We start from the raw sequence: 12,888 nt of genomic DNA, 5'->3' as shown, positions 1-12,888 counted from the left end.
ACTAAGTAGCCTACCTTAGGACAGCTGGTTTTACTGAACAGTATTCGGTTTAGAGGTACCCTACAAATGTGAAACTTTGGTATAACTCTGCTGCTGCAAAAGAGGATTTTGCCTGAGTAATTCCGGTTCCCAGTGGGGTGGGAAGGGGCAGGAGCCTTTAAAAGTTTATTCAAGTCTTTAACTAAACTAAGAATGGCCCTGAAATTCAGTGATGAACCCGAATGTCTGGGAAAAGTTCATATGTCACTTGAAGGCAATAGACTTCATTGAATATACTCCCTCACTTTTACGAGCAGTAATTTAACTTGTTATCACACTGAGTTTACAAACTCCAAAATGTTTTTTCCTCCTTCCCCTCTGCAAACCAACTGAGGTGCCAGAGCTGCTATGCAAAATTCCCAATGCGCAGAAAGCGCCTGGTGACACATGAATGCCCCAGGTACACAAGCCAGAAATCACTTATTACACCAGAGAGAGAAGCTCCCTTTGCAAACACCTCTGCTGGTTGAAGACAGCTGCTGGTCGCTGTCCCCAGAGCTCCACCTTGGGAAGAACAGCTGAGCCCTCCTTCACCTGACTCAGGCAAAGTTAACCACGTTAACGCAATGTGCAGACAAATAATTCACTGCAAGATTTGTTTGATGGAAACTCTGCATGTGTGCTATTAAATTATATTTGTGCACTTATTGCTTCACTTATGGGCACCGGAATTGAAGCTGAAGGCTTAAAAACGAACAATGTACCTTCTCGAAGATCCTTATCAGTCTCTCCTTAAATACATTTAATCTCCCTGGGCTCTACAGCATACATTTTAAGAAGGACTAGAGCATTATCCGGGGCTTCAGAGCACATCCATTAAGGTAGAGACTTAATTACAAAGGAGTGGGGGAAGGGGTGGACATGACAAAAATCCCAACCACACCCACAAGCAACAAGATATGCCTTTTCAGGTTTGTCTTCTACAAATTATAGTTTAGAAGTGGACAAATCAGTTTCCTTCACCTCTCCCCAAAGTCTAAATTCCTTTAAAAGTTATTTCTGACTCTTAATCCCACATAATCAACATGAACACCCATTACTATGACGTAACATAAAAGGATAGATTGGCATGATGACTCTTTAAAGACTTAAAAATGAATATGTTCTTCCCTTTTTTTGAGAGTGGAGGAGAGAAAATGACAGGTCTGATGCAAAAGCTGCTGACACTTGCATGTCCTAAATGCAGTGGTTTATCATCCGTGAACATTTCATGACACATGCATAGGAAGTTCAGTGCATTGAGAACAAGTTGGACTTGCTGCACATGTGATGTGGAGCCATTTGTCTGGATTTTCTGGATGTCTAAGAGCCAAGGTTGCCAAGTATGTGGCTGATTACCAATCTAAAAAAAAAAAAAAAAGTGTGGCAGGAGAGCTGATGGATGAGCTCATGTGCCAGTTTTTTCTTAATCATGTTTACTTCAAAGTAAATGATGGAAACAGACACTGCAGGTGGTGGAACTTTCACTCTTCTTTCTACACCTTGTCAAGAGATGCTAAATCAATTTTTTAAAATATTTATACCTTTAGTTTAGGAGCCCAAACCAGTAGGGTTTGGGCTTTTAGTCTCCTTGCTTAATTTATTTTCTGCCAAAGACATCTACCAAGTCCTACTTCCCTTCTCTCCTCACTTGTAATAAAATAACTGGTCCTCAGGTACAGAAGTCTGTTAATATTTAATCCAATCAGAAAAAGGAGTGGTTCCATGAATATTAATGAATCTCTTTGTTCTGGGAGCAGGATGGATTATGGAGTCAGAATACTGAGAGGAGTAGAATTTTGCACTAGAATTTGAAGAGAAACCTATTTTGTTTTCATCCAAGATGCTGCCACAAGTGGTAAAAAGTTGATTAAAGAGACTGCAACTTCCCTTTTTAAGTGGCACTCCTTTAGAAGTGTAGCAGATTATTTTGACAGACCAGAGCAGAAATATGTAGGCCATTTTCCCTAGAACAGTCACATGAAGAAAAATACTGAAGCTTCCTGTGCTACGCTTCTCTTCAGCTATGCCCCCATCCAACCTGTTCCTCAAAGTCATTTTCTCTGCACCGATGAAGAGCAGGAGAAGGGGCGGGTCAGGCAAAGCAGCCCTTTCTGGTCAACAGGGTGCAGAAAGAGGGAGGACAAATGTCCACAAGAAAACAGTAGCACCTGGACCAATGCAAAGGGAGTTCTCTTCAACTTCTATTTATCTTCCTCATCTCTCTTGTCCAACCCTCCTTACCAGGGACATTTTGTGTTTTAGAGTCTAGAAATCCTGTCATTTTTATAAAAAACTGCTCCTTAAAAATTAAGCCCTTGCACCACCGCACAGCAGCTGTGGATGCCCAGAGGGGTCACATCCCAGCTCGCTTTTGTTATCTTACATCTGGACAAGCAAGACCTCCTAAATTAGTAGAAACAGGGCAAGGTGAAGTAGCAGCACAAAGAAACCAGGACTATTCTACCAGCAGGACCACGGTATTTTCTCTCTCCACCACCTCCATAGCTCTAGCCTCCCCCGGCAAAAACACCCCGTCACTAGCCAACGTCTCTCTCTGCACTTTGGGGATGTGCCATGGAAGGGCTTCCCAGCCCCTCCTCAGGTGCCTTCACAGGCAAGGCTTCCCCGCTCCTCCTCAGCCCTCTGCCATCCCTTCTGATGCTCAGCTGACTCCTGGCACTTGGTCACCCCCATGCCAGGGCTATTCTTGCTACCTCCTCAACATCCTCCAGCCTCCCCCCTCACCTGCCTCCATCCCTCACCGTACTTGCCCACGATGTGGGTGAGCTGCTGTGGCAAAACCCCTCGACCTGGCTGGGCTCTGTTCCCCATCTGCCCGATGCTGGCACCCAGCTCCAACGAGCTGCAGATGCTGTAACACACCTTGCTCATATGTATCTAAAACTGTTAGCAAAATTATCCTTAAAAAAAATTATCTTTCAGATAAACAACTGCAGGAATGAAGGGGACTGAACAAGCACTACAGTTGGAGTAAAACAGGTATTTTTCTGAGAAACTGAAGTGCCCAAACTTGTGTACCCACAGCTATTAAGGTCCTTCCCCCGTTTTGCTCTCCCCCTCTATATCCTGACTTTTTTTTTTTGTGGTTCCTCTGGACAGAGCTGCAAAATTTCAGTTTCTTTCCTTCCTGAAGTAGCAGCAGAAGCTGCTTCATCTCAAGGAGCACCAGAGTGCTTCTGCTCCTCACACATGGTGTCCTCTTGCCTTGAGAGGTTTCAGTTTTGGCACTGGCACCCCACTGATTTGTGCGTTGCACGTGGCTTCTTCATTCCTCCTCCCTCCCCTCTCCATGTGTAGCAGCAGGTTCCTTCCCATGGCCCAGGGAGGGTGAAGGGCCGTAACTTCAGGGGGAAGTTCTGGCAGCCCTGCAGAAGTCTTCACCTTCCCCAGGCCCCAACCGCATCACCTGTGCGTGTAAAACCCTCAGCATTACAGGCCTCAATTTTTTTTTTTTTTCCAATCTGGAAAGGAATTAGTTTTACTGTGTTTGGTATTTATTTCCAGAAAGAGCTGGTCTTTAGCATTTTCACAAGAAAATGAGTATACACCATGAGGCAGCCACACAGCAAAAGCTGCCTTGATCTCAGCTGTAGGGACCAGTGTGCTATTAGATTTAAGATCCTCTCCATTTCCCACAGTTGTTTTGGAGTACTACGCTGAGGAGAAGGCTCTTTTTTGGCATGGAAAACTCATCCATGTTCAAACAGGCAGTTTGTGTACTCAGCTTAAAACCTCACTGTAAGAAAATTTCCAGTCAGAAACTTCTGCCTTTTCACAGTCATAACACTCAGCTGTTCAGAAGAATTACACCATCTCCCTTGGTTACCAGAGCCTATGCATTAACTTCTGTAGCTCTTCACCATTCTCTCTTTACCCAAGAAGTTTACTGAATGACACAGAAACTGAAGGAAAGACAACAAATGCAATGTCTAACCCAGGCATAGCTAGAGGTCAATTTTTAGAAGCCAGTATCAAAGCAAGTTTGCCCGCAAATATAATGAGACAACCCTGGGCCAGTTTTCCAAAATTATGACAAAAAACAGGGGAAAGGCAGGGTGAGTGATGGAATGAGCACGCAAGAGAGAGTTATCACATCAGCAACAGAAACAAACAAGAAACTGATGGAACAAGTGAATTTATCTATTCCTTTGAGACCAGCATACAAATTCAAAAAAGTGGAAAAAAAGGGGAGACAGGAATAAAACAAACAAGCAGGGAGTACAAGGAGACAGAACAAGAATAATTTTCCATCTGGTTGTCAAGTAAAGTGAATATCAAACTGTGCAAGGACAGGAAGCAGTACTTATATTTAAGAAGAGGGAAGATAAATAAATACCAGAAATAGACTTGCTAGTTTGGCCTCACTAACACGCAAACCTTACAAACCATTTGGGAGACAGCATAGCTGAAGACACAAACAGAAAACAACAAAACTCAGGAGGGGTTTGCCACTTTGTGCTAGAGTACCTTGAAGAGAGATCCAGTTGCAGAGATGGAGGCACATCGTGCCATCGGGGTGCTAAGGCATCCCTGACCCATGTGCCAGGCTGGCAGATGTGGCACAAGACTAGAGGAGGCCCACACACATCTGCAGTAGCAGCTGGAAGACAGGTAGGCTACCCAACAGCGCCAAAACCAGTATTATCTCCACTGACACAAACAAATCCCAACCCTGACGTCCTCCTTTGACCAGGCACTCAGTTCTTAGGCAGGTTAGATCAATTATGTTATCTATTCTAGTAAGGTCGTCCCACCAACAATGAACCTTGTGCTCCGTCATTCCTGTGTTAAGGTGAAGGGGGATGCATCTGAAAGCGAGAGGACAGTACAGTGAGCAGGGAGGTAAAAACTGGAAGCAAGTTACAAAGGAGCCTGTCAAGCACCGACCCTATCACACAGTTAACATCCAAAATTCCTCAGCAGAAGTCTGAAAGGAAGTGTGATGCTGAGGAAGGCAAGCTTGGAAGCAGCAATATAAAGGAAGATCACAACATCACACAGAAAAGCTGAAAAATCTTGAAGACTAGAAGGGAAATGCAATTCAAAACACAGAGCATGTGTGTATGAGAATTAACAAATATTACTTCTACAAAGGGCAGTTTATCACTGGGAGAACACCAAAGGAAGAGAGACCTGGACACATCAAGTCAGCAGCTACAGGAGAGGCAGACTGGAAGCCCAAAATGCATCAAGAAAGTACTTTCAGAAACACAAAGAAGCAGCAATCTCCTTGCATGGTGAGACTTCACCTGTAAGTGCTGTGTGTCACTTCAGCCTTAAAGTTCAAAAAAATTAATTTAAGTGAAGCTTCTGCAGAGAATGAGCGCACAGGAGTGACTTACAAGGCAGGACAACATTGTAAAAGGAGACTTAAGTAACAACAACAAGGTAAACAAAGGCTGGAAGAAAATATAATTCCTTCATAATGTATTTACTGACGACAAGCAGCAGGGATGAAAAGCAAATGCATTAAGGATAAAGGCTATATTAATACAGAAACTAAGAAAAAAAATTAAAAGCTGCATGGGCCATGATTCCACTTAGGCTTGTAAAAAAACCCCTAGTCATTAAAGCAGCAAAGCTCCAGGAAAGCTTTTCAAGCAAAACAGGGAGTTAAAGGACAATAGAAACTGCACGTGATGGTCAGGGCAGTTCACCCCACCAAAAATAATCAGAAATAAACACACGTACATAACTAGGAAGGAGTCCCAGTTGGTACTGTAGTAGTGATGATGAGAAAGCAGTCTTTTCTGGAGCAGAAAACAGCCTTTGCTACACAATGTCTCTACCTGCTTTAGAAGTGGAACTAGAAGCCCCGACAGCCCAGTGGGGCATGAACACAGGCTGCTGGCGTGCAGCAGGGTGGCTGCAAACAAAATGATACCAAAACAAAGCTACAACAGCACTGTGGGCGAATAAGACTTTTCCAGGCATGTTGCACAGCTCATGGGAAAACAGATCTCTCTTCTGTCCACTATTTCCCCCAGCAAGATTCATCACATAAAAATTAACATGAAGTGTCCACATTCGCCATTGCCTGTTGTGATCCAAGACAGTAATTCCTCGTATAGCAATCACTCATTGAAGGAATGGCACTCTGAGGGTGTTTTACTCCTTTCTATTTAAGGATGAAGCAGGAAGATATGGCAGACTCCTGCTCTAGCCTGCTCCATCCAAAGCCTGTGTGCCAAGTTCCCAACAACAAAATCACCTTTTTTGTTGCCTTCGTTGTTGTTGTGGTTGTGAAGTTCAAAGCCTCTGGAAACAGACCACAGTAATGGAAAGGTCGGGGGACTTAGCTAAGAATAATGCTAATGTTTACTTTATTAAAACAAAACAACCAACACCACACAATGAAAACAGGCCACTTCATTCTATATATTTAGGCTCTGGCCCAAAATTGGAATGAAGGCAAAGTATAAATACAGGCTTTGTCAAGAAGCAGTGTGGTGTAACCTCCAGCCACAAGAGCAGCTCTGTCCCCATCAGAATGGCTTTGGCCAAGCTCACAACCAGCAGCTTCCCCAACCATGTCTGCAGCTCTGCACTGTGGAGCATACACCAGTTTTACACCTTCAAGGCAAGGACGGTATGTGTATATCTACGGACTGCAGGTGTCAGCGTGTGTCCTGGACATAAATAAAGCTGTCAGTAGTAATATAATAATTACAGGCTGGCTGGCAATCCTGTATTGTTTCAGAGGAAGCTTGCATGAAAGCCTTCCCAGGCAGGAGACTTGCTGCCAGCACCAGGCAGGCCCATCACCTGGGTGTGCGCCAAGGCCCAGCATTCAAGAGGACAGAGGACCACTCACCACAAAAGACATACCACAGGGCTCTATGAGTGTACAGCTTCATTAAAATGTTACACAACCCACGTTTACTGCTATTTTCATCTCTCAGCCTCAATCTTCCACTTCCTCTGATGACCACAACCTCTTTGTTGCAAGGTCAAATACGTATTTGAAATGACATGCAATGAATCAAGCCCTGTCTGCTGAATCAAGACACCTGTATGCTCTCGCCATACAGATCACCACTAAAGCAGCATGTTGAACCAGTTGCAGGAAAACAGTCTTGTGCCAGCTGACGCCTCAGGCAAGTGCAGAGCTCAGAGGGATGCTACAACACTGACAAACATGCAGCATATGGTCACAAACTACACTCAGAGCCAGTCACACCAGTAGTGAGTTACAAATACATATCAGAAGTTTGAGTTTGGACAAGCTGCAGAGAGAGATTTCATATGCAAAGACCAAGAGTCTGAAGACCAAGGGGGGAGGGGAAGAAATCACCACAAAAAAACCCCTTTGGACACTTGGACATGTATTACCTAACGAATATGAAAAGAGACAATTACCTTGTAAGAGAACTTCTGAGGTGTTTAGAGAAAGGTATGCATTTAAGGAAGGAAGGAAAGTAGCTACTAGAGTGCCACTCTAAGGTTATACACTGAAATCCAAATATTCAGGTTGTACCTTCACTGAAGGAGTAAGAATAATTCAGAGAAATTTTTCCAGCAGCTGTGCACAAGATTACGGAATTGGGTTTTGGGACAGTTCAGAACAACTCAGTTTACGTAAGCAAACCTGTTTTAATCCAATATATTTTTAAATGTGCTTATATTGGCTTAAGCTCCTGCGAAACACGTTAGATTGCTAGCTGCAGTATAACAGCTCGATTAACATACTGAAATGGCTCAACCCAAGGTCAGACAAGGACCAGAGGCTGCGCAAGGGAGGGTTCAGGATTGCAAAGCCACAGGTAGAGGAAAGCAAGAGAACAGCCCTGCAGCAGCCAGCAGTTCCCCTCACTGCCTCCTCCTGTCCAAGCTTAACCACAGCAGATTAAGGTGGCCATGGGCACCCTGGGTGCTGCCTTACCTCGCTGCTACAGCAGTCAGCATCTACATTTGAACAACATAGAAGTTAACTGAGGACTGCAGCAGAGATGCTCCCAGTGGTACAATGTGACTTCATGGAACTCCAGGACTGCAGCGTCATGCTTTGATTCTGGCACACAGGCAAGACCAAAAGCAGCGGATTTTAGGCCTGAGATGCCACTCTCATTGTGGTCCAGCCACAGGCACAGTACTCTGAGCACAGCACTGGCCTCATGCACCCCTGCTCAACTTTGATGCTAGCCAAGAGCAATCGGCAGACTCAAACCTCCTGGCCATCTCCCATGCAAACATACTTGCAGCTCTGCCCACCTTCCAGCAATATTTTAGATGCTACAACACACGTGCTTTTTGTGCTGTTAGTCCCTAGCTTTTATTTGCAGCAGATCTCCCTCGGCTGCTGGCTTCACACACTATACAGCACATAAGACTTCGCAGTCCCCTCTCCTTACAATTTCCCATTGTGATGTCTTTCACTGGACGGAGTAACACTGCTGCCAACTCTACAAGCCCTACCAACTCCAGTTTCTGCAGCCCCACTCCTGAGACAGGGACCACTGGTTGGAGGGGAGGAAAAAAAAAAAGAGAGGACAAGTGCACAAACTTTACATGTTGGCAATCCCCACCTGCCACTTATCTGGGCGTGCTTATAAGCTGTGTATCAGGCAGATAAGCATGCATAGTTTTCAAAGGAATCATAGTAGAACTAAATCAGACAAACAAACCAAAATAACAAAGCAAAATAAGAAGAAAAGCATTAGGCTAATTTGATGCAGGTGCCTAAAGCTGAACACCAGTTCAGATGTGACTAGTAGTTCCAGTCACTAGGATGAAAATGCAGAAGCTAGCATTGCTAATAAGCATACATACATTTTTACCCTAAGAGCCACATTCTGCCTTGTTTTAATTGCATATGCACTAAGCACAGAGAAAACCACTTCCCAGTATGTGAGGTGGGGGTGGGAGAGGAAACCATTCACTCCTCACTGAATACAAGATTCAGTAGAATCAAGACTTCAGCCTCAGGACTTTGCTGCTGTTCCACTGGTCACTACCCGGCTTTGACTTAGAAAGCAAACCTGTGATCAGCCACACAAACAGCAAGTGGCAGACAAAAATGTTTTCCTGTCCCAGAGGAGAAGTGTCCCTTTCCTTCTTCATGAAGTCCCCACCCCACAATTCAACAATAGGATGGGGAACCATTGTACCGATGGTGCGGGAGAGGGCTGTTCACTTAAGGCATACCTATAAACTTGGTTATTGTTCGTTTGGTAGAAGCCCAGGGGCGCATTCTGCTCATGAGTTATAAGAGAACTGAATCAATGTGAAGAGTTTGCATAGGTTCATTACAGAGGCAGCCTCCTACCAGCCTCAACAAACTTAGGTCAAGTGTACAGAAGTATTAACAGATAAAACTCTCACTGATGCTAATAAGAAAAGTTAATATTTCCTGCCCAAAAGTACACTGAGACAAAACAAAACTGAAGTTTACCTTCTCTTCAGCTGACTTTACAACACTAACAACTTGTTTAACTGCTAACTCAAGTGGTTCTGCAGGGTCATCTTCCTCAAACGTAAGCAACTGCGAATCCTAAGAAAGAAGAAAAAAGGAAACATCATTAGTGCACTGCCAGTGAAGTTCCTGGAGGAACTGGAGACAGAACTGCAAATGTATGTCAAAACTTGTATGTATTAATTGCATGACACCTCACTACATAATACAGGGTAGAGCCTGAAAACCTATACTTAGCATATAACTATGGGCCTAATCATAACTTATCTTTCTCTGTAGCAGAATATCAAGGTACACAGCACAGCACAAAGTGAAGTCCACGAGCAGGGACAGAGTTCAGTGAAACCACTCTTCTTGAGAAAGGATTAGTCAGTGCTATAGTTTTAAAAGGTGGGCTTGGTTTGGCCTAGTAATACGGCTGCACTAAGCTATGTTGAAACTAAGAAAATCCAAATATCATCTTACAGAGGTGAGGAAAGAAGCTTTTCCCTCCCCAATCTTCCCTCGTGTGACAGCACGCAGTGATGACAGCTACTCAGTCTTCACGTAGACAGCAAGAAAAAGACAGCGTATACCTGTTTTGGCAATGAGGTCATACTTGCAGAGACATCAGTACTTGCATTCTCCACCGGCTGCCCACACTGAGCAGTCGGCGCTGCTTTCCTCATCACCCAAGGTTGTTTTGCAGGCAGGAATTTCATTAGCAGTGCGCTGTTGACATTTTTTTGGGATGCTGACAGCGGGAGCTATGCCACGCTGCAGTGCCAGGCAGTGAACTCATGGCAAGGGACGACCTCAGATGCTTTCCCGGGGAGGGAGGGTGCGTGTGTCCCTGTCCAAGCGGCTTTGGTCTCTGGCCGGGGATGGGAAGCTGCTGTTTGGTTCTAGTTAGTTCAGTTCCCAGCACCTCTGCCCAAGCTGCCTGGGCTCTCCTCTTCCACAAGCACAGGGCAAACCTTCAGTTCTTAGCACAACTCACACTTTTCTGAACCGCATTGTGCAACTCGAGAGGGCAGATTGTTTTTTTTTTTTTCTGCTGCCCTAACATACGGTGATGCCCGGAAAGTGTTAAACTGCTTTGCTTATCTTCCACACACACATTGCCCTGCTCTTCCTTCTTCCCCAGGCTGCACCCCGACAAGCAAGAAGAAAGCACACTGGGGCTGCCAGGAAATGAACCTCCTAAACCTGAGGAGAAGGCTGCGCACCAATTTGGAGCCCTGGGTACATGCCTCAGCATTTTCCACTGACGCGGCAAGGGTTCAGTCCTCAGGAGCAGAGAATTAGGTTGCTAGAGCCTCACCTAACCTCCTCGCCTCTTCGACCTGGGTATACCATTACAAACCACCCAGCGAGATGTCACGCTGTGCCCTTTGCATAAGAGTAGGATGGGAAGGGGTGCTACATTTTATGCATCTCACCTGACCCGGGTTAAAAGCAAACTGACCAAAACCTGCGAATCCCACCATCCCATGGCCGTCTGGAGGACGCCAGCCCTCAGCGCTACGCTGACACACGCAGCGTGGCCAAAGACAACGCGAAGGAAGCCCAGCTCTGGGAGTTATTTGCCGAAGGACCGGCCGCAGGCCCCGTGCCTGCAATCAGGCCAGGAAGTTTCCATTGTTTTCTCCTCCCGGCGCCCGAACAATGTTATCGGATGCGGGGGTCCTTCCCTGTTCCCGTGTGTGCGCCCACACGGCACCTCTGGCCGGCTCCTACCTGCAAATTCCTGCCGAGCGGCAACCAAACGTGTGTATACACACACGCGTATATACACACACGTATATACACACACGAATATACACACGCACGCACGTGGAGGGGCAGTAACACAGCGGCAGGCGCTGTCAGCACCCTGCTGGTGGAATCCCTGTGTATCTTGGCAGCGAGTCCCGCTGCCCCTACAGCCGCTCCTGGGCCCGCGTGGGGAGTGCCCCCGCCGGCACAGGAGCACCCGCCGCCCTCGCCCGCCCCGCCACGGCCCGGCGGGACGCCCCGCGGCCGGGAAGCCCCGGCCCCAGCCCGGCGGACGCGGGGGAGCGGCCGCCGGCGCCGCCCGGAGCTCCTCAAGCGGGGCGGCCCCCGCCTCCCATCCCGCCCGCCCGCCGCCCCTCACCTGCGTCCCCGGCACTCACCGCCCGAGCCGCCGCCTCGGCGTTGAGCGCCGCCAGCCAGGCCCGCCGCCACTGCCGCCGCCAACTGCCCAGCGACAGCGCCCAGGCCAGCACCGAGCTGCCCTCCTCCAGCAGCTCGTCCCGCCGCGGCGGCGGCAGCAGCGGCGGAGGCGGCGGCCGGCGGCGCCGCAGGGCCAGCAGCGCGTACTGCACCAGGTAGACGGCCAGAGTGGCCAGCGCCGCCACGAAGAGGGCGACCAGCGCGCACCAGCGCAGCTCGGCCAGCCCGCCCGCCAGCCACGCCATGGCTGACCATAATGGGAGCCGCGCTACCGGCCCCCACCAAGACGCGCTCGGCGGCGGGGCCGGGCGGCAGCAGCCCGCGCAGGGTCCGAGCCGGGAACGGCGGCACGCCGTCCGCCCGAGAACGCGCCGCGCCGCACCGCCCGCCCACGGCGCAGTCACCGCCCGGCCCGCCCCTGCCGGCGGGGCCGCGAGGGGAGGCCCGGCCCCGGCCGCGGCCCCAACCACAGCCCCGGCCCCGGCCTCTGCCCAGCGCTGCCGGAGTGGGCGGTGGCGAGGCGGCCCATAGCGCCCGGCGGCGGGGGGCGCTCCGCCCGCGGCTCCGCCCGCGGCTGCCCGTGCGTCCCGCAGCAGAGCGGGTGAGGGGGCGCCTGGTGCTTCGGGGAGCGGCCGGAGCGGAAGGCAGTGCGGCTCGGGGGGGGTGGCGGGGCGCAGGCTGCGGCCGGGACAGCTGCTGCCGGGGGGGCTCATGTGCGCCCGGAGCCGCCGCTTCTCGAAGAAACCATTTGCTGTTTCGGGCGGTGCTGCGGACAGATTGGGACGAGAACAGTGCATCCAAGGTTGGGCAAAAACAGGGAGTTTCAACAGAGACAGTGAGGCAGAAGAGGCATTCAGAGGGCCAGGAGGGACGCAGGTGTCAAACTAGTTTTTCATTGTTTTTCATATACCAAACATGTTTCCCTTTACATCAGTGTTATTTAGTGATGTCGTTCGCACACTAAGAAACAACTACAAATGAAAAATCATGTGAACAGACCCTCACATCTTTGCACACAATAGATAAATGTGTTAACGCCTGCCTGTAGGTAGAGTGGGAATCAGTTATGACTTTTTCCCCCAAAAAGAAAGATCATATCATCTTTGTGTTAAAGAGACTGAGGCATACTCACCTAGTTTATATCAGAATTACAAAGCCCAGTGAATAATGGCACAATGTCTGGATGGACACCAGTAACAAGTGGTGTCCCTCAGGGGTCCATACTGGGATCAGTACTGTTTAATATCTTCATCAATGAC

The 12,888-nt window shown here is 48.2% G+C and overlaps 1 protein-coding gene across 1 annotated transcript in view; it reads right to left on the bottom strand.

The window, feature by feature from the left end:
• Positions 1-11,986, bottom strand: part of C2CD2 (C2 calcium dependent domain containing 2) — a 43,329-nt gene extending 31,343 nt beyond the window's left edge. Inside the window, exons 1-2 of the mRNA XM_065656806.1 lie at positions 11,590-11,986; positions 9,434-9,532 (exon numbers count right to left, since the gene is read on the bottom strand). Of these exons, the coding sequence (XP_065512878.1) occupies positions 9,434-9,532; positions 11,590-11,874 (384 nt within the window). The 5' untranslated portion in view covers positions 11,875-11,986. The remainder of the gene's footprint in view (positions 1-9,433; positions 9,533-11,589) is intronic.
• Between the last annotated feature and the right edge of the window lie 902 nt (positions 11,987-12,888).

The sequence above is a fragment of the Caloenas nicobarica genome, chromosome 1 (assembly GCF_036013445.1).
Source record: "Caloenas nicobarica isolate bCalNic1 chromosome 1, bCalNic1.hap1, whole genome shotgun sequence".
Taxonomy (NCBI): Eukaryota; Metazoa; Chordata; class Aves; order Columbiformes; family Columbidae; genus Caloenas; species Caloenas nicobarica.
This window is presented reverse-complemented; position numbering and strand designations above follow the sequence as displayed.